This window comes from Bufo gargarizans, unplaced genomic scaffold, assembly GCF_014858855.1.
Source record: "Bufo gargarizans isolate SCDJY-AF-19 unplaced genomic scaffold, ASM1485885v1 original_scaffold_2220_pilon, whole genome shotgun sequence".
NCBI lineage: Eukaryota > Metazoa > Chordata > Amphibia > Anura > Bufonidae > Bufo > Bufo gargarizans.
In genome coordinates, this window is record NW_025334697.1 from 156,885 (window position 1) to 178,545 (window position 21,661).

General features: G+C 40.3%; 1 protein-coding gene across 1 annotated transcript in view; it reads right to left on the reverse strand.

Annotated features, from left to right (window-relative positions):
- Nucleotides 1-6,187: 6,187 nt before the first annotated feature.
- Nucleotides 6,188-21,661, reverse strand: part of LOC122924083 (diacylglycerol kinase beta-like) — a 192,379-nt gene continuing 176,905 nt past the window's right edge. Inside the window, exon 5 of the mRNA XM_044275003.1 lies at nt 6,188-6,454. Coding sequence (XP_044130938.1) covers nt 6,347-6,454 — 108 coding nt within the window. The 3' untranslated portion in view covers nt 6,188-6,346. The remainder of the gene's footprint in view (nt 6,455-21,661) is intronic.

Consider the following 21,661-nt stretch of genomic DNA (forward strand, 5'->3'; position numbering starts at 1 on the left):
ATTGTGACAAAAGACAACTGTCTCAATATATTGCATCATTTAAAAAAAAAATATAGACAACGAATAACAAACATTGCATACACACATATTCAGATATAGGTTATAAACTCAATTATTACAATAGGCGGAATGCACATTTCATATAATACACTACAAAGAGATGGTAAAAGGAGATACACCTTGCTCATCTCAAAACTTGTAGGAACGTGCCAGAAAAAAACTAATACACTGTGTATGTCTAGTAAAAGATCCGTGAGGGCAGAGCATGATACGATAAATACAATCCAGGGGGCACTAGGCAGGACACACTGTATTGGTTTTGACTGGAGTGTTCCTTAGTTAATGTGCTTTGTAAACATTTACAGAAATTCAAAAAGTGCAAAATGTTACGTGTGGCTGCAAAGTAAACGACTTCAACAGCTCCACCGTCTCATTTCACCCACTGGCAGGAAATACACCAATATTTTGGTATCTAGAATCGAATAGACATATTTCATCAAGCGGAACAAATGTAGATCTTTGGATTAAGGCAGAAAATCTGATTTTGGATATCTCTATAGAAAGCTTTGTATACGTTTGGTATGCACCGTTTCCAAAGATTGGGAAGGGTAAGCTACTTCCGAAAAACCTTTGAAAAGGTTTCTGGAATTTGCATTGATGGATGTTACTGCTCGTAAATGGGAGAGAGGGAGGGGGAGGCATTAAAAGTGTTTCAAAAACTTTTCTTTTAATTTTGGAAATTGCATGGATGGATGGTTCCATGTTTAAGGCTTTGTAAATATTCCTAAAATTATTGTTCGATTGAATAAAAATGTTGCATCCTTAACTAATGGACAATAGAAAGAGATTCACTATGAAGAAAAACATAAAAAATGAAGGTGTGAACTTAAACTTAACTTAATGGAATCACTCTGGTGGGCGGGGTATGGTTTAAGAACTTTTGTGCTTGGTTTTTTTAATCCCCCTGTCATGCTCCACCCCCTTGGGCCCTGCAGTTGGCTTAACACAGTATGTTACAAGGATTCTTACTTTGGTGTTCTTTGAGTTTTGTTCTCTTTTTGTAATTCCCTATTATGGCACTCATTTTGCCCAGAGTGTTCTTTTAAGCTTTAACATTTTGTGCTGATAAAATTCTTAATAAACTGGAGCAGTCAGAGTTCCATTTTTTCAGAGAGAGACCTCCAAAACGCCTGCATAGATATAGGAGTACATGATAAGATTTTGTCTACCTGCCTAGAGGATACTTGGAATCTTAATTTTAGCACTTCAAGTTTCCGATTTATAAGGTCTTACTTTGAGTACTTTGGATATAGATTCCTAGGTTCTGACTTCTATGATCTCAAGCTCAGATTTGTGCTGACTTTTATTATCTCTTGGCTTTGGATTCACAGTGTCTGACTTCTACTATCTCAAGTTCAGTTTTCAGGGGTCTGACTTCTAGTATGTACCTTGTGTCTAGTATGTACCATGTGTTTACATCCATAAGGTCTATTTTCTAGTATCTCATGTTCAGATGTATAGGGGCTGACTTTTAGACCCTTGTGTTTTGAATCTAACTTCCAGGACCTTGGGTTTGGATTTAAAGAGTATGTTTATCAATATCCTAGGTTTATTTTCATATGGTCTGTCTTCAAGAACTTCAGGTTAATATTCATAGGGTCTCATTTCTTGAACCTCATATTCGGATTCATAGGCTGTGGCTTCTAATACCTAAGGTTTTGATTCATGCAGTCTAAATTCCAAATTTTGGCCCTAGTTTCATGTGGTCTGACCTCCAGTACCTTGGGCTCAGATCCATTGCTCTGACTTCTAGTATCTTGGGTTCTGATACCATTACTCTGACTTTAAGAACCTTAGGTTTGAATAAGGGTTGACTTCTAGTATCTTGAGTTTGGACTCAGTCGGATAGTGACCATAAATAAGTCAAATTCAGTGTGTCGGATTCAAAACATTAGCAGATTTGGGGACTATGTAATTGTAAAGAACGAGAATCTAATTTTGAAGTAAAGGTTTAAATTCTAAAGACTGGCAAATAAAATGGTCTTTTTTGAAACAAGGAGTCTAGGACCTCAGAAGATGGTCTAAACTCACCATCAGTGTTGATGGGTTTAAGACAAAACTTTATTCAGACTGTTAATGTAATATTACTTTATGCACAATTTTTGAAATAAAGGCCAAAATTTTAAATACTAGCAAATTATATAATGGTCTTTATGAAACAAGTAGTCTTTAAGACACCTTTACAGTTTAGAAGAGGACCAACAGAAATCAAATGGTCTCACCACCAGTTTGTAAAGCTCTCGTTCATAGAGACTTTTTTGAAAATGTTATTATCTCAACCAAACTATAACTTAAGTAAATTTAGCTCATAGTGAATCTCAATCTTATTCGGAATACTGTCAAAACTAGTTAGCAATTAATTCATATATAATAAACATCTCATAAATAATATTGTATTCCATACATGGGGATCAGTGCCAAGAATAAATGACTGTGTCTGAACAAAACAAGTACTGTTTAACATGCTGTATATACATATAAATTATCGTGCACTGTCAAACCGACCAAGGTTTGTTTCTTCTCAAAAAGAATTTTTAATACATATTCAGCCTTGAAAATCCAGTAAAACAGTAGTCTTATAAAATATGCATGCTACATGATACCACCGACTTGTCACTACGTGTATACATATTGTAAGGAACAACTTGAATCATTTGGACCTTGATACCATAGGGCTCTTAAAGAGAAGATCCACCTTAAAGAGGACCTTTCACCACTCCTGACATGTCTGTTTTAATAGCTTCATGCATTACCCACATACTAACAATTCTGGAGCATCTATTCTTATGTCTGTATGTTGTGCCATTCCTCTATTATTTCTACTAGACGTTAAGAAAAATTGCTAGCAGTCTGCAGTAAGGGTACAGAGAGGAGGTAACAAGTTGGTGGTATGTACCTGCACAGTCTAAAAATGGCAGCACTGATTGGATAGAGTCAGACTGTGCAGGTACACACCCCCAACTTGTTACCTCCCCTCTGTACCCTTACTGAAAGTTAATAGCAATTCATTCATAACTTATAACTAGTAGAAATAACAGAGGAATGGCACATTATACAGACATAAGAATAGATGCTCCAGAATTGTTATTACATGGGGGATGCATGAAGCTATTAAAACAGACATGTCAGGAGTGGTGAAAGGTCCTCTTTAAAAGTGCTAATTGGTAACACTCTTCTTTCCCAGCCATTGTTGGCTCTATCATTTGCATATGGAGGTATCATTTTTGATAATGTACATATAGTATATAGTCAGTTGCATTGTAGATAATAGATGGATGGATGAGAAAGTTGCATGTTCCCCTTCAAAGTGGAAAACCACTGAGGACATTTAAGTTATATTTTTTTCCAAAACAATAACAAACATTTGACTCTTTGGTGTTTCCATGAATTCATTTGGGATAGGAAAGAAAGTATTCAAATTTTTCTAATTCATTTCCCCAAAATCCGTTCAAATGAGAAAACTAATTTTTAGGCAATATGGAGCTCAACATCTGGGCCTTATGTAAACTCTCAACTACACACACACTCTTAACCACTATATTAAGGGTGCCCAACCAAAAACAGGGTGCAAATCATCCAGAACCCCACCAGAATATATTTCAAGCATCGTGTATTTTAGTAGCTAACCCTTTTGCAATCTCTAATTTATACTGACACTCATTGAGGCCATCACTACCCAAAAACAATAAGACATCAATCATATAGAAGGGAGAAGTTCAAGCGCCAATATATCTTAATCACAGGTCCAACTGTCACATATTTAGAAAGTTGAAACTTCTTTAAACTCACCGCATATACTTCAAGTCAACATACCAATCTCCTGGTGGTCCAAATTTGGGACAACACATTGTGCTTGGTCCCAAACTCACCAGAAGCCTTTTTTCTAGGCCTTTAAAAGTTCTAGGGTTGCCAAAAACACCAGTGAGTTGATTTTCCCTATATTAGACCATTAAACCAGTGCTTTCTAAAAGTGCTGTATTAAAACTACCTTTGGTCAAAACAAGAGTACGTACTACCACAAATATTATATCACAGTACAGTGGCTTAGAGGTACCAGAGCAAAGATCAAAATGTGCCTCTAATTATCATGCTCGGATTTGACACTCAGGGCATGTGGTCCTATTTGTTTTCCTCTTAAACTCTTTTTCATGGGCCAATTCCCCAATTCCTCATTGGCTTCCTCATTGTCTAACAACGCAGATAGTCTCAAGAAGGGAATCCTGCACAGGTTCTCACCAACCAATAGCAAAGGACCAACCCTGGCTTTTAAGGACCCAATAGCAGCTGCCTGGTCTGCCTCAAGTGCATGTAGGCCCTTATCACAGTAGATTCTCTTGACACTAGCATGACTCTGGTTGGGGAACTAAACTTTATATCTGTCCCATCAGGAGTCAGCTAGACATTATAACCATAGAAAATAAAATGTTAACCAGTGTTTAAATAAACTTTGTAAGATTTCATAGAATTTTTTTGGGGGGCTGAGACTGAGTTTGTCTATACCTTGTCATATCCCTTATGAAAGGTTACTTCAGAAAATGTTTATTAAAGTTCTCAGAGTGGTTGATACCATCACCAATCCCCCAACGCTGCCCTTCTGATGCTTACTGGGTCCTTGCTTTTTTCCACTTTTTGTTGCAAGCTTGACACACAGGAAATGGCAGGAGATAACCATTCATGACTGGCTGAATGGTCCTTTCCTAACCTTTCTTGCCTGTTGAGCCCAGAACAGGAAGTAGAGACCAGTGCGGAGCCATTAAGTGCCAAAACAGCAAGGGTGAGGATCGATGAGGTGAGTATTGGTTCTTTTATTTTTTGTTAAACCACTGTGAACATTTTACTGAAAATGTCACACCCTCCCTTAATAAGGGGATATGAACAGGTATAGCCAGCCCCTCAAATATTTCATGAAATCTTGGGAAGTTTATCTTAACAAGATATATTCTGTATACAAGCATCTATGCAAATATATGTTCAAGGTCTTCCCTATAAAACTAAATTATAAATATTTTCCAATAACAATTTTGTGCACATGATACTTTATAGTGATTTCTAGATGGATCCCCAATATTCATACAAAATTGGCAGTATCTTACCCAGCAACACAAGTCTATTTATTTAAGTTTACTTAATGCATCGGGAGTCTAATCTGAGCACTTGCCAAGGTAATCAAAAGTGCTGTAATTTATTTATTTTTTTTAGCTGTGAATTTCATTCGATGTCCTTGATTAATTATGCATTAACCCATTACTCCAACATCTCAGTCAGTAAATCTTTGGCGGGAAACAGTTTATTAAGAGCATGGTTTCTAAAGATCGGATTAGTTATTTGTGCCACCATATAGATTTACACAAATTATTTATGCCTAGCGTACCTTTCTGTTATGGAGGATGTTCAGATAAATAAAAATATTAAAAAGTCAAGTATATTGTTGACTGATTACATTGAATGCCCACAGGTTTAATAAATAGGTCGAACATTCTGCGCTGATAGCTCTCATAACATTATTTGAGGTGGTCTGCTATTTTCCCAATACAATGCTCCAAATATAAATAAACGTAGACTGAAAAAGAAAATAAAAAAAATGACTGCCCACAGCCACCACTAGAGGGAGCTTTGAAGCTTACTGCAGACAATTTATACATTGAACTCAATAATAAGTATGCAGTAAGCTCCTGAGTTCCCGCCAGTGGTGGCTTCAGAATTGTATCATGCAGGGGATTTGGAGCTCTGTATCAGGAAAATTAATCTCTAACTATTAAAATAGTTCTACAGATGAGTTGTTCGGATCTGTAATATGGAACTTATTGACTGTCTACCTTCATTTTTTTTTCTCTCTCAAGTCTGCCTATAAAACTCTCTTATGTGCATGTATCCCCCGGGAAAGTGAATTTAAAGACTGGGTTGCCAATTAGTAAATCGTATAACATAAATAATATCAGATAATTATGAATCTCCACCAAAGTGAAAAATGCTTCCCTTTTTCCTGTTGAGAGTACAGTGTCAAAATAACAGGCCTGATCTGAGCATTCAGATGCATAGCAGTAAATTAAATGCATGCAAACATTACAAGCCGTAATGTTGCTTAATAGAAATAAATACTGACTGCACATGCCAGACACAAAAAAAATACAAAAAAACATTACAATAAATTAGAATTATAACTTAATGTTAACATAATAGTTAAAAAATTTAAAAACAAGCCCATTATTTTCAAATACAGCTATGAAGCCCAGTAAAACATGGTATGAAGCCGACATGTCCATTGAAGGTATATACATAACATAATTCACTCTTTGTTTCTGCTCATTGTTCCTTTGATGAAGGATGTAAAGAGACTGTTCCTCGGGGGAGGTCCCATTAGCATAGGGGCTTGGTTCTTGTGAGTGATCTTGATCTAAATAAACAAATAATAAAAAAAGATCATTCATTACTATAGCATTTGCAAAGATTCTCTGATGAAATGTGGGCAACGAAAGGTATCATAATTGTATTAATTTCATTGGGGCTTGGGGGAGAGCTGCAAAACAATTATTGGCAGTTTTGACCAAGATTGTACCTATTGGCTAATGTGACATTCAGGAACCACATATAAAGTCCATTGACACATAGAGAAAGTGTTGGTGTATGAACATTGATGCCAGTGTCATTAAGTCTATGCATGTTATACGGTCAAATATCAACAATTATATCTGAGCATTGGCCTACTGCTATTAGGCCCTTGAATCTAATCTAGGTCCAGGCAGCCATGTATAATTTGGCACTTTCCCCCTAAGACACGATGAAATGGATAAAGGTATAGCGTCCTTCATCACCAGCCAATCAAACCTGAATCTGTGTCAGAATGGGTTCCTGGGCCCCTCAGAGGAATATATTATTGAGCCCCCAACCTCTATATCCTCCATAAGGTTTATTAGGCTGTAACTCACAGAAATATACCCTAGTGACAAGTGATTGGTTCCAAAGACAGCCAAAGTTTTTTTTCTCCTCGTTATTTGGGGCCCATTATGGTATGAGAACTGGTTGGCCAGTCCAACCTTGTGGATGAATGACATTCACCCAACAAAGTATGTTGTTTCTTGTCTAGCACCCACATATTTCTCAGCACAAGTTGAAATGATCGATGTGAGTCCCTTACTCCAGAGCACTACAAAGGTACTTTTAATATAAAAAAATAATAGAGATGGGTCCATCTGTGTAAATTCACCTTGCCAATGGGCATTTCCCTTATTACAAAGCCTGCAATTCCTTTGATTAGATCTGAGCTGCTGTACCAAATGTAACCCATGAACCAATTTGGTGCTGTTCTTGGGGGAAAAAAACCAGCAGACCTTTTCTCTAATCCTGGGCTAATCCTTGAAATTTTTGTAGTGGTTGAGGAAACTCATGTTCCATGTCTTCCATGGTTACCCACAACTCCAGAGCTTCAAGTTTGGACACACCATCAATAAATTCAATTTTTTCTAAAGTTTTGGTTTTTCAATTAGAATGATTCATTTCATTTATAGTTATTCCAACAATTGCCTAAATGGCCCAAATTAAAATTAAATAGATGGATATCAAGGAGTTCAACTAAATTCTACACAATAAGAAACCAGAACACTAAAATGTTAATAATCCTCCTTGCACGTCCCTCATTTTTTTGTCCGTCTTGTCGCTCTTTGCACGTTCCTTCTCTCCACCATAGATCTAAGAGACACCTCTAAAGACCGAGAAAGGTTAGCTGGCGGCAAAAGCCACCAAAGATGAACTAGTTGTCTAATCTGCTAATGAGCTGGTAATGGTATCACTCTTGTATAACTGCGCCATCGACTTGGACAATTATACTATTTTTGATTTATTTTAGCATAAACTACCTTAAATTATACACACTCTGGAAAGATTATGTCTACAGTGTTTCCTAATTCAAAATTAAAGAAGGAAGACATTTTACGAGCGCCCGCTTAGCTTAAAGCTAATTGAAAGTGATTATCAAAGTGGCATTTTCCTTGTGACTTTAAGATACATTGTTGTAAGATAATAGATATCCCTAATTAGGTAATAAAAAGGTTACATGTTGCCTTTGGGCTAGTGATGCAGAAAGTTTTTCCCAAGAATTAGGAGACATTTTACTTTAAGACCTTACGACTAATACAAAGGATTCATCATTTATTAAATATCAGTTGTCAGCCTTCCCGTGGCCGTCTCACAAAAAAGCATTTCCCTGGTCAGAAACACCAGTCTATTAGAACCTGCAAAATATATTTCTTGCAAAGTACATACCTGACATTTGCAACGTATAATGAATATCTCATTTTTTTCTCTTGTGCCATATATTAACTGTATTAAATAAAAAAGTATGTCACAAGTAGCAGAACCATTAGTGCCGAAAATTGATTTTTCTTTCTTTCTTTTTTTGGAATCGGCAATTTTTCTTAATAAGAGATTGAAAAAAATGTCCTTAATTTGCCACTGACTATAATGCACAGAATGGAATATAACAGAGACTTCGAAAAAGTTTAGCCTTAAAGGTTTTTCCCATGATTAAAGAAATACACCCGCAAAAATGTTTATTATCTGACCTGTTAGAAAGGTACATGATGTAAACTGTAGTGAATGTAATTTTCTTACCAGAGACTGTATTTGCGAATTACCCCCTCCCTTCTGATCCTCAGCTGTGTCATATGACCGATTCTCTGACTCTCCAAATAAATACAGAATCTTATGTGTGAACAGGAAGCCAGTTTATCTATGTATGGAGGCCTCAATGTCATGTCTCAAAATCAGACCTCACATAGTCCATGGCAATCTATTTCTAATAAAGCTAGAACGGGCCCTGTACCTTACATGGATACAGAGATCTCCCCATTCATTGCTCTAATTGCTCTGCTATATATCACAGCCCAGGGTGTGTGTCCTTTCTGCTGCAGCTTTCTCCCTGTGTTTTCTTTTCTGCTGAAGCTCTTTCCATGTAAGGGTACTTTCACACTAGCGTTATTCTTTTCCGGCATTGAGTTCTGTCCTAGGGGCTCTATACCGGAAAATAACTGATCAGTTTTATCCTAATGCATTCTGAATGGAGAGCAATCCATTCAGGAAGCATCAGGATGTCTTCAGTTCAGTCTTTTTGCCTTTTCAGGACGGAGATAATACCGCAGCATGCTGCGGATTTATCTCCATCCAAAATTCTGGAACACTTGCCGGAATCCAGGATCCGGCATTTTTTCCCATTGGCATGCAATAATGCCGGATCTGGCCCGAGTGTTCCGGCAAAACTGATCTGGCATTGCTGTCTGCGCATGCTCAGACCGCAAAAACTGTTACAGCTTCTATAGAAACAGCTGGTGGCAGTTGAAGAAGGGCACTGAGCATTTACGACCACCTCAGCCATGTTACTCAGAGCTGGACAGAGAAATAAGGAAAGGAACACACAACAAGTGGGGCTATGCAGATACATTTTATTGAATAGCTTAGTGGTTACACTGAATTTTAACATGCTATTGCAAAAGTATTCAAATTCAGGTGCTGATATGAAAAATGCGGAATATTTTTCTTGGGACAACCCTCTTAACATGGATTCTCTGGTGTAACCATCTCACGTTTGGTTTCCTATTTGATGCAGCCTTGAACAATAATATCTTTTTAAAGTCCCCTACTATCGTTCATGGTGATAACTTCTATCCTTAAGTCAATAAATTCATATGAACTTCAAAAAGGGATCATCCTCTATTAGCCAGAATGGTGGCCTGCAATCTCGGGAGTTGGACTTTTGAGGGTCAACTAAAGAAAGCCTCTGATCATCTAATATGACAATGGGAGGGGGAGAGGAAAAATGTGATATGTGATGTATTATTATGCAGGGGGAAAGATTATCCATGCAACAACTATATACTATCTTGAAGAACCAAGGGCTGAGGAGCTCTTGAGGACCCTACCAGAAGAGCTTGTCCTGTTCCTGCCAGAGTGAACAACTTATGTAAATAAGTTGTTCTGTTGGGTTAAAGTATCCAAGAACTGTTATGGGTGTAGAGATCAGCTAAAGGGCTAGGCAAAATTGGTGTCAGTCTCTTGTGCCACTTAACCCCTTGAGGACCGGGCTCATTTTCACCTTAAGGACCCGGCCATTTTTTGCAAATCTGACATGTGTCATTTTATGTGGTGATAACTTTAAAACACTTTTACTTATCCAGGCCATTCTGAGATAGTTTTTTTGGCATGTATTGTACTTCATGACAGTGGTAAAATTGAGTAAAAAAAAAATAGAGTAAAAAATTCTACATTTACCAAAAACTTTGAAAAATTTGCAAATTTCCCAATTTCAATTTCTCTACTTTTATAATAGATAGTAATACCTCCAAAAATTGTTATTACTTTACATTCCCCATATGTCTACTTCATGTTTGGATCATTTTAGGAATTACATTTTATTTTTTGGGGACGTTAGAAGGCTTAGAAGTTTAGATACAAATCTTGAAATTTTTCAGAAAATTTCTAAAACCCACTTTTTCAGGACCAGTTCATGTCTGAAGTCACTTTGTGAGGCTTACATAATAGAAACCACCCAAAAATTACTCCATTTTACAAACTACACCCCTTTCCTAACTGTTTTAGGTGTTCCACAAGAATTAATGGAAAATAGAGCTAAAATTTCTAAATTTCACTTTTTGGCCAGATTTTCCATTTGAATCCATTTTTTCCAGTTACAAAGCAAGGGTTAACAGCCAAACAAAACTCTATATTTATGGCCCTGATTCTGTCGTTTACAGAAACACCCCATATGTGGTCGTAAACTGCTCAATGGGCACACAGCAGGGCTCAGAAGGAAAGGAATGCCATATGGTTTTTGAAAGGCAGATTTTGCTGGACTGGTTTTTTGACACCATGTCCCATTTAAAGCCCCCCTGATGCACCCCTAGAGTAGAAACTCCAAAAAAGTGACCCCATTTTAGAAACTACACCCTTCAAGGTATCCAAAACTGATTTTAAAAACTTTGTTAACCCTTTAGCTGTTCCACAAGAATTAATGGAAAATGGAGATAAAATTTCACTTTTTGGGCAGATTTCCCATTTCAATAATTTTTTTTCCAGTTACAAAGCAAGGGTCAACAGCCAAACAAAACTCAATATTTATGGCCCTGATTCTGTAGTTTACAGAAACACCCCATATGTGGTCATAAACTTCTGTACGTGCACACGGAATTGCACAGAGGGAAAGGACTGCCATATGTTTTTCGGAAGGCAGATTTTGCTGGACTGTTTTTTTGACACCATGTGCCATTTGAAGCCCCCCTGATGCACCCCTAGAGTAGAAACTCCCAAAAAGTTACACCATTTAAGAAACTATGGGATAGAGTGTGAGTTTTGTTGGTACTATTTTAAGGTACATATGTACGTACTTGTGTAGGGGCTCATTCTTTTCGAGATGAGATGAAGGTTTGATTGGCACTATTTTGGGGTGCGTATGCTTTTTGATCGCTTGCTATTACACTTTTTGTGTTGTAAGGTGACAAAAAAATTATTTTTTTACACAGTTTTTATTTTTATTTTTTTACGGTATTCACCTGAGGGGTTAGGTCATGTGATTTATTTTATAGAGCAGGTTATTACGAATGCGGTGTACCTAATATGCATACTTTTTTTATTCATGTAAGTTTTACACAATGATTTCATTTTTTAAACAAAAAAATCATGTTTTAGTGTCTCCATATTCTGAGCCATAGTTTTTTTATTTTTTAAGGGCGATTGTCTTAGGTAGGGGCTAATTTTTTGCGGGATGAGGTGACGGTTAGATTGGTATGATTTTGGTGGGCTTACGCCTTTTTGATCGCTTGCTGTTGTACTTTTAGTGATGTAAGGTGACAAAAAAATTGTTTATTTAGCATTTTTTATTATTTTTTTTACGGAGTTTATCTGAGATATCGCCGGTCGATATCGCCCTATTTTTTACCAATTGTCTTTTACTTTATTTGGGGAAAATTACATTATTTTTTTTTACTTGAAACTTTAAATTTTTTGGGGGGGAAACTTTATTTTTTCAACTTTTTTTTCACTTTATTTTTTGTCCCACTTTGGGACTTAAACTTTTTGGGGTCTGATCCCCTTTACAATGCATTCCAATACTTCTATATTGGAATGCATTAGCTGTATGAGTAATACAGTATGTATTACTCATACAGCTTCCTGCCTATGAGATCCAGGGGGCTGGATCTCACAGGCTCTTCACTGTAAGGCAGCCCCGATGCCTAAGGAAGGCATCGCGCTGCTTTCCATGCCATCAGGTCCCCATTACAGCAGCACGGGGATCCGATGGCAGTGCCGATCCCCGCCGGAATGACCCGTAAACGCTGCAAGCCGTAGGTCTGAATTGACCTGCGGTTTGCAGCGATCGCTGATATGGGGGGGGGGGTCTCGGCATTGTCTGAGAGTGCCTGCTGATTGATTTCAGCAGGCACTCTGTTCCGATCACCGCCCGCCGCGTGGCAGTGATTGGAAATACACAGGGCGTACCTGTACACCCTGTGTCCTTAAGTACCAGGACATCAGGGCATACAGGTACGCCCTGTGTCCCCAAGAGGTTAAGGGAGGGGTTGGCACAATTTATAGGTGCAAGAAAAAGTAAGTTAACCCTTTTGGCATTACTTTTATTTCTCCATTGATTACTAATAAAATGTGGTCTGATTATCCAAATCACAATTATAGTCAAACACAATCTAACTACACACAGACGGTTGTATCATTCAAGTTTTTTGTTGACCACACTGAGTAGACCCAGTGCAGGAGGGGGCCCAGTCTTAGTTGGGATCATCCCCTCTTCTACTGGAGGTGAAAACTTGGTCAGGACTCTACCTTCCAAAGGAACAACTTTTAGCAAATGAGGCAGTGGAACAATGGCCCAAGGATCATTGAAAGGGGTTTGAGTGAAAACCCTTCTGTGCTGTGTGGGGGGCCTGGTTTGATACTTGCTATGGGGCCCTTACTTCTCTATGTACGCCACTAGCCATGTGTATCTCTAGGGCTATATGCAAGGAATAATTTAGTATGCAGGGAGAAAGAGGTGTAGAAGAGGTAATTGCTATGCCTTCTGAAAAATGCATGTACTTAATGAGCTGCTGCCCACCCACACAAAGGGAAGTAAGTTTCCTGATAATGTGAGTAAAGGATTTTCCTGTAGCTAAGAATTGCATTTGGCTTATACAGGTAAGTTCACAGATTTGCTGCAGAAAATCTGTCCAATAACCTGAATGGATTTGTCCCCTAAGGATGGAAAAGTTGCGGTCATTTTTTCTTTGTCTGAATGCATCCTAATAAAAGTTTGAGAAACATTTGGTCATAATATCCACATGATGTTCCACATTTCAGAGTCGTAGACGCCCCTCTTCTGATCTACGGTCATGTCTCTATAGGAGAACACCCCGTACTGCACCATCGAACCAAAGTCGCTATGATTTACTTTCACTCGCATGGAGTCGGAAGCACACAGAGGAGCAACATGGACTTAGAGATTTTGTTTTGGTGCCGTATCATGGATCCATCGTTTGACCATGGCGTGAGGTCTAATACTAAGTAAGCTCAAATTTAATGGTTTCCAAAATGATTCCCCCCCCTTTAATATGGATTTACATATTATTTATGGGAAGCCTCACAATGCAAATTAATAAGCCGCCACGAGGAATCCCATCTCTGTCGCACATCACTTATAATAAATATATGATTCATTAATATTCAGAGGATCTGTTGCATATTCATTTTTGGGCAAACCATTGAGCATATAATTAAATGGTATTAAATGTACAATAATGTTCATTCCAGTGTTCGTCATCATTTTAATGCAATCAGCGGCTGACGTGGCGATAAGAGGGAACTTGTACAGGTTTTTATTATTATGCTGGTAGGGGTGTGCTGGCTCCGTGAAAAACAGCAATGTATATACTGCAAAATAGTAAAAAGTGATCTATAGAATGCGATGCATTTAAAGAGCTATCCCCATCTGAACATTTATGGGCATATCCATAGGACATGTCGTAAATGTCCAATAGACGCGGGTCATACCTCTAGGACCCACTTCCATCTCAGGAAAATGCTCCTGTCCCATGTTTCTGTAAATGGACAGGTGTCCATGTGTGTGCAGCTCTCTCCATTTCTATATCAAGAGTTGAGTATTTGGAAGTTCATTGCAATGAATGGATAGAGCCGGTAACCCAAGAACAGCTCTGTTCTTCAGATGCTCTTAGAGGTGGGACCCACAACTATCGGAGAATTATGGCATATCTTGTGACTATGCTATAAAAGTCTAGATGGGAATGTGCAGGGCATATGGATGTCATGGGGGGAGGTGGGGTCATATAGCAAAAAAATATATATATATCACAGCGAAGAATCTTGTAGAGCAAAAACATCAAAGTAAATAATAGGCTGATAGAGCATACAGAAGAATGAGGAATCACATTAGGCGTGGCGTTATCAAGGGCAGACTTTTCAGAATAGAGAAGAGTGAATCAATTCTGTAGAATCAAAATCTAACCCAAATTTTTACAAAAACGTTAGATTCAGAAATGCACTCATCACTAATAGAGATGAGTGTAATCCAGAGCTGCACTTACTCTATTCTGCTGGTGGAGTCACTGTGTACATACATTACTTATCCTGTACTGATCCTGAGTTACATCCTGTATTATACTCCAGAGCTGCACTCACTATTCTGCTGGTGCAGTCACTGTGTGCATACATTACTTATCCTGTACTGATCCTGAGTTACATCCTGTATTATACTCCAGAGCTGCACTCACTATTCTGCTGGTGCAGTCACTGTGTACATACATTACATTACTTATCCTGTACTGATCCTGAGTTACATCCTGTATTATACTCCAGAGCTGCACTCACTATTCCACTGGTGGAGTCACTGTGTACATACATTACATTACTTATCCTGTACTGATCCTGAGGTACATCCTGTATTATACTCCAGAGCTGCACTCACTATTCTGCTGGTGCAGTCACTGTGTACATACATTACTTATCATGTACTGATCCTGAGTTACATCCTGTATTATACTCCAGAGCTGCACTCACTATTCTGCTGGTGCAGTCACTGTGTACATGCATTACTTATCCTGTACTGATCCTGAGTTACATCCTGCATTATACTCCAGAGCTGCACTCACTATTCTGCTGGTGCAGTCACTGTGTACATACATTACATTACTTATCCTGTACTGATCCTGAGTTACATCCTGCATTATACTCCAGAGCTGCACTCACTATTCTGCTGGTGCAGTCACTGTGTACATACATTACTTATCCTGTACTGATCCTGTGTTACATCCTGTATTATACTTCCAGAGCTGCACTCACTATTCTGCTGGTGCAGTCACTGTGTACATACATTACTTATCCTGTACTGATCCTGAGTTACATCCTGTATTATACTCTAGAGCTGCACTCACTATTCTGCTGGTGCAGTCACTGTGTACATACATTACTTATCCTGTACTGATCCTGAGTTACATCATGTATTATACTCCAGAGCTGCACTCACTATTCTGCTGGTGCAGTCACTATGTACATACATTACTTATCCTGTACTGATCCTCAGTTACATCCTGTATTGTACTCCAGAGCTGCACTCACTATTCTGCTGGTGCAGTCACTGTGTACATACATTACTTATCCTGTACTGATCCTGAGTTACATCCTGTATTATACTCCAGAGCTGCACTCAGGACCCCAGTGTGCAGCGGCAGCCTGAATGTGTGAGCGACAGGGACAGTGAGTGACTAACTGTGTGACTGAGTCACTGACCAAGTTTAAGTCCCCCATAGGCCCAGCCTGAGCGACTGAACTGAGGCACAATTTTAATAAAGTAAGCAGTGCCTGGCCTGCTGCACCGCTCAGACCAGGTAGAGAGTGAGGGCAGCAGTAGTCATTTCTTCAGTTTAGCGATTGCTTGCTGCCCAGAGGGGTAATTTTTGTGGGAAAAATGTGTCTCAGCCCAGCCTCAGGAGGAGTCATGACTGGACCAGGATTAATAATGGAGGATCATTATTGTGGGAGCCTAGGTGGAATATGCACAGTGAGTAGTACTAGTAATATTCCTTCCCATAGACCTGCTATGCAGCAGATTCCACTTAGGCCTTCACAGTAATAATCCTTTGTATTAATTAATTATTAGTCCTCATTTAGGCCCAATGCCCCAGCCAGGCCTCACTAAGAATCTCAGAGGGATATTGAATTGTATTACTTTCAGTAGTGCTGGTTAGGTTGAGGCATGAATGGGAATTAGCAATGGATAAATTAACCCCCTTGCACCCTGACAGGGCCTGCTGACGTAATAGTGAGATATAGCTATGCCAGCAACCCAACGGTCAATTAACACCTCAGATGCTGTGGTCAATAGCAACTACCGCATCTGAGCAGTTACACAGGTTTTGTTTTGCCACATGTGAAAATGTCCGAACAATTAAAGGTTTAAATAAATAAAAAATGTTTTTCCTGCTTGTTGAATGCTATAATAAAATAAAATAAATGAAAGAAAAATTTGTGATTCAACATTTTTAGCCCGCCCCAAAAATTTTGCAATAAAAATTATATCGACCAAAATAAAATAAAAAAATTCCTCAGTGACCCCACAAGAAACAGCACTCAGACAGCTCACTTTCACTTCAGCAAATGGCATTTATCATGTATAGAAAGTTAATACAAGACACTTATAAATGTATTGTCGCCATATTACCTCCTTTGATAGCTGGATTCATTTCACCATCACATTATACATGGTTTCCATGGTTACGACCACCCTGCAATCAATCAGTGGTGGTCGTAGTTGTGTGCCAGCCTATGTGTGCTCCCACAGTCCCAGCCACCAGAAAAGTTAGAGCTTTTTCCTATAGTGTGCAAGCATGACCACCACTACTGGATTGAAGGGTGGTCGTAACCATGGATACAGGCTGTGTAGAGTGTGATGGAAGAATTGATCCAGCCATCAAAGAAAGCAATATGAACAATTACAATACATTAGTTAGTGCCTTGTAGTAACTTCCTCTACATGATAAATGCTGATATTTGCTGATGTGAGACAACCCATAAGACAGGGCCTATTTTAATTTAGCACTTTAGATTTTTCCTCCACACTGTGACAGTGTAGTTCACTGTGACACGGGATTCCGTCTAGGCTGCTATGGCCTACGTGTAGTTGTTGCAGCCTGTGTGTAAACTGCTTCTAGTGTATGCTTGCTCCCCTCCCTGTTGTCTCGGTTCTGGTAGTGTCACAGTGTGGTCACTGTGACACGGGTTATTTGTGCTCTGGCGTAGTGGCTGCGGTGGACCCCGTGTATGCTGGTTGCCAGGGGCAACGTCCAGTACTTCAGCCTGTGCTTTCACTTCTGTGTTCATGCAGGCTCCCCTCCCTGTTTGGTTCTGATGGGGTTAATGGTCTTGGTCCGGGTGTGGTGGTCACTAGGTGCTCTTTATATATCTGGGTGCCTGGGTTTAGGGGCAAGCTGTCTCCAGCCTTGTTGGGTTTATGAGCCATGCACCTCACCTGGGTGATTCCATCTGCCCTGTTTGTGTGGCCACCTACTATGTCATCGAGGTCACCTGGTCTGGTTATCTGAGTCGTGTCGGTGTGCTAGGTAGGTCTCCCAGCCTAGTTTTATGTCTTCTTAGTTTTGTTCTGTTTTTGGTCTGCGACTCCTATGTGTCTTCCTGCATGGAGTCCAGACAGTTGCTTCTGTTCCTGTGTTTTTTCCACGCCTTGTGTGCAACTCTATTTGTTCGCACATGGGACTAACTACGCATGGGGAACAGGCATCTGCTTGTCCTGTCTATGCCTTCTTGAGAGGGCTCCTGAGTTCTCCGGAGGGAGGACATCGAGTCTGTGTGCAGCTCTGACTGTGACTGCCATGTGTCAGTCTACATGGGGTCCAGACGTCTGGTTGTTTGCTGGTACTTGTTTGTTGTGTCTTACTGGTCCTGTGTGGTTGTTTGGGTTCCAGTAGCTCTCTCAGGTTCCATTCTTTTTTGTGTTGACTGCTGGTGCTTTTCCAGCAGTCTCTGCAGGTAAGTGACAAAGTACACAGGGACCATCCTGGAGGGGCAACCAGTGAGCCTCGGCTAAGTTCATCCCTACCATCTGGGGCTCTGTGAAGAACGGGCTCACTGTGTCTCTGCCCTCTGGGTTTGGCCCCAAGTAAAACCGGTCCACTTGGTCCAGTGGTATTTCTTGTCTCTGATCCCTTACCTGCTGTTCCAGTTTCTGATTACTGTCATGTCTCTCCTTGCCTGTGTGTTTGCTTAGATATGTTCTAGCGGTGGTGGTTCCTCGTTAGAACATGATCTTTTTATTTCTCCGTTCATATAGCCATGTATTGTATTGGAAAACGGTAAAAAAAAGTTCTTTGTGTGGTAAAATGTCCATGACTTTGGGCCCAGAGCAGATGATAGAGCGGGTGGTGGTGGATCTGTTTGTGCTTACTCTGCCAGTGGCCATTCAGCATTGGGTGCGTCAGGGGGACCTGGGCATCCTCGACCAGTTGGTCAGCCTGGTCGAGCGGTACATGGCCACCCAGGATTTTGTGCGGGACGCTTCTAAAAAACGGGTGACACCACAACCCCCGGGCCTTACATAGACTGGAAAAAATCAGGGGAAAATGCAACCCAAAGGCCCATTAAGCGTGCCCCGTTGCCTCGTGAAGACACATTTATCCAATGCTGGCGGTTCTATGGGTCTGTACATAGGGCCGTTAACTGCCTCTTGACCACTGAGCCTATGGACTGTGGGTTTGCACGCTGGTCCTCATTCTATACCAGAAAGACTCTCTTGGTGCTGAACCCGAAGTCGCCGGTTCTGGGGTACTGGCCGTAGGGGTCCCTATCATAGGGCCAGAGTGTAACCCCGATAGGTTTTTCCTATAGGTATTGACCAGACTGAACTATCCGACTCGGTATCCGGAGGCCATTCCTCTCCGCCATAACGCAGCCAAATTTATTGCCAGGGAACTATTTGCCATGTTTCCCCTAGAGTTATTGGCCCGGAGCTGGAGGTGTCCCGGGACAGGTTCAGGACCGCCCAACTCCAGGACCCCACTCTGTTACGGGCCAGAGAGAGAGTGACTGTAATCAATAGGGCAGCCCAACACCCGGGCGCAGAAGTGGTGTTTCCCCATATGGCTGTTTCCCAGGACTTATTGTACCATGTGGACAAGGTCCAACAGGAGGTAGTGGAGCAGTTAGTAGTACCACAGCCCTACTGCCAGGCAGTATTAGACTTGGCTCACACACATGTAATGGGAGGTCACTAGAGCGTATAATCCAGTGTTTTTTTTGGCCTGGTATTTATGAGGAGGTTAAGAAGTTTTGTTAATCGTGTCCAGAGTGTCAGATTACTGCTTCCATAGTGATATTCCGTAGTCCACTGGTACCTCTTCCCATTATAGAGGTACCTTTTGAGCAGATCGCTATGGATCTTGTGGGATCTGTGGTAAAGTCGGCCAGGGGCCACCAGCACATATTAGTGGTGCTGGACTATGTGACTCCATATCCGGAGGCCATTCCTCTCTGCCATACCTCAGACAAACTTATTTCCAGGGAACTATTTGCCATGTTTTGCCGCAAACTAACAAAGGAGTTGTGCAAGCTGCTCCGAATCAAGCAGTTACGCACATCATTTTACCGCCCCCAAACAGATGCGCTGGTAGATAATAATGAGCGACATAGGCAATATTCGAATTTGAGATATTTTTAAAATTTTTGGCCGAATATTCGCCATAAATTAGCAAATTTGAGAATTTGTGATCTACAGTCATTGTTTACTTAATTGCTAAAATCAGCAATGTAATATATTCGCCATAAATTCACAATAAATTTGCGATTAGAATACTTAACACTATTCGCAAATACGAACATATAGCACTATTTTCTAAATATTCGCGAATTCTCGAAGTGGCGAAGTTGACGATTAAAATTCGCGATTCGAATATTCACGCTCAACAATACTGATGAAAAGGTTTAATAAAACCCTAATGAGTATGTTAAAAAGGGTAGTATCCTGAGATGGGAAGGACTGGGATATGTTGCTGCCATATTTTATGTTCTCCATCCGAAAGGTACCACAGTCCTCAACAGGGTTTTCCCCGTTCAAACTGTTATATGGCAGACATCACAGAGACCTGCTGGACATTGCCAAAGAGACATGGGAGCAAGAGCCTACTCCCCATAAGAGTGTAATAGAGCACATTGCAGATATGTAGGACCGGATTGCATCAGTAATGCCGATTGTGAGAGAACATCTAGTAGAGTCTCAGGCAGCTCAGGGCCATGGGTATAATAGAAAGGCCACAGTCAGGACCTTTTCCCCAGGAGATAGAGTTCTCGTACTCGTACCCACTGCTGAGAATAAGTTTATGGCCAAGTGGCAAGGGTCCTATGAAGTTCAGGAAAAAGTCGGCAAAGTTAATTATAAAATATATCAGCCTGGATGGAGAAAACCAGAACAAATATATCAATTAAACTTGCTAAAGGCGTGAAAGGACTGAGAATCTCTGTGGGCCACTGAGGCACTGGTTGGGACTAGTGTCGACCCTCCAACGTCAGTCCCGACAGAGGTCTTAGTAAAAATAGCAGAAACCGTGTCAAAACAACAAAAACGGGAGGTAAGGAAGTTAGTGCAGCAGAATACTGATGTCTTTTCAGAAAAGCCCGGTCGTACATCGGTGGTCCAGCATGACATTGTCACCGAGCCGCGGGTAAGGGTACAAGTGAAACCAAACCGTGTGCCAGAGGCCCGGAGACAAGCCATTACAGAGGAGGTACAGAAGATGCTTAGCCTAGGAGTTATCAAGGAATCTAAGAACGAGTGGGCCAGTCCCATTGTGTTGATTCCAAAGCCGGACGGATCGTTAAGCTTTTGTTAAAAGTCGAGGCCAGGTGGACCTCTCCTTCATAAAGGAGGATATGAATAAAGTTAGGGAGAAAGTGAAAGAGCTGCAGATATCCTCTGAAATGATGAAAAAGGATTTACAGGGACAAAAAAAAAGAATTGATGGGATAGACGATGAGAAAAATACCCTTCTGGAGAGAATTACTACAATGGAAGACAGGTCCAGGAGATCAAATATCAGAATAGTGGGATTTCCAGAGGGAGTGGAAGGAGAGGACACAACGGGCTTTATTCAACAATGGCTGCAGGATAGTTTTAAAGAGAATGTCCTATCCCAATGGTTCTCAGTGGAAAGAGCTCATAGAATACCAGGGAGACCCCCGGTAAAAGGGGGCCCACCAAGGGCAATCTTGGCTAAAATACAAAAGCGCCAAAGACAGAGATGTAATAATGAGAACTAAAAGAAAGATACAGACAATTGAGTTTAATGGAAATAACATAGCGATATATCCAGATTTTTCTAGAGCTACTCAGACGAAAAGGCGTGAGTTTAAAGAAGTGAAGAAGAGACTTGCAGAAGCTCAGATACAATATTCCCTGCTGTACCCCACTAAGCTTCGTATAATATATCGCGACCAGGCCAGGTTTTTCGTCTCGCCAGAAGAGGTAGTGGACTGGTTAGACGCTAAAGGAATAGGAATATGAAGGCACCATATCGGCTCGGGGGAGTATAGGGGTAGGGGTGGGAAG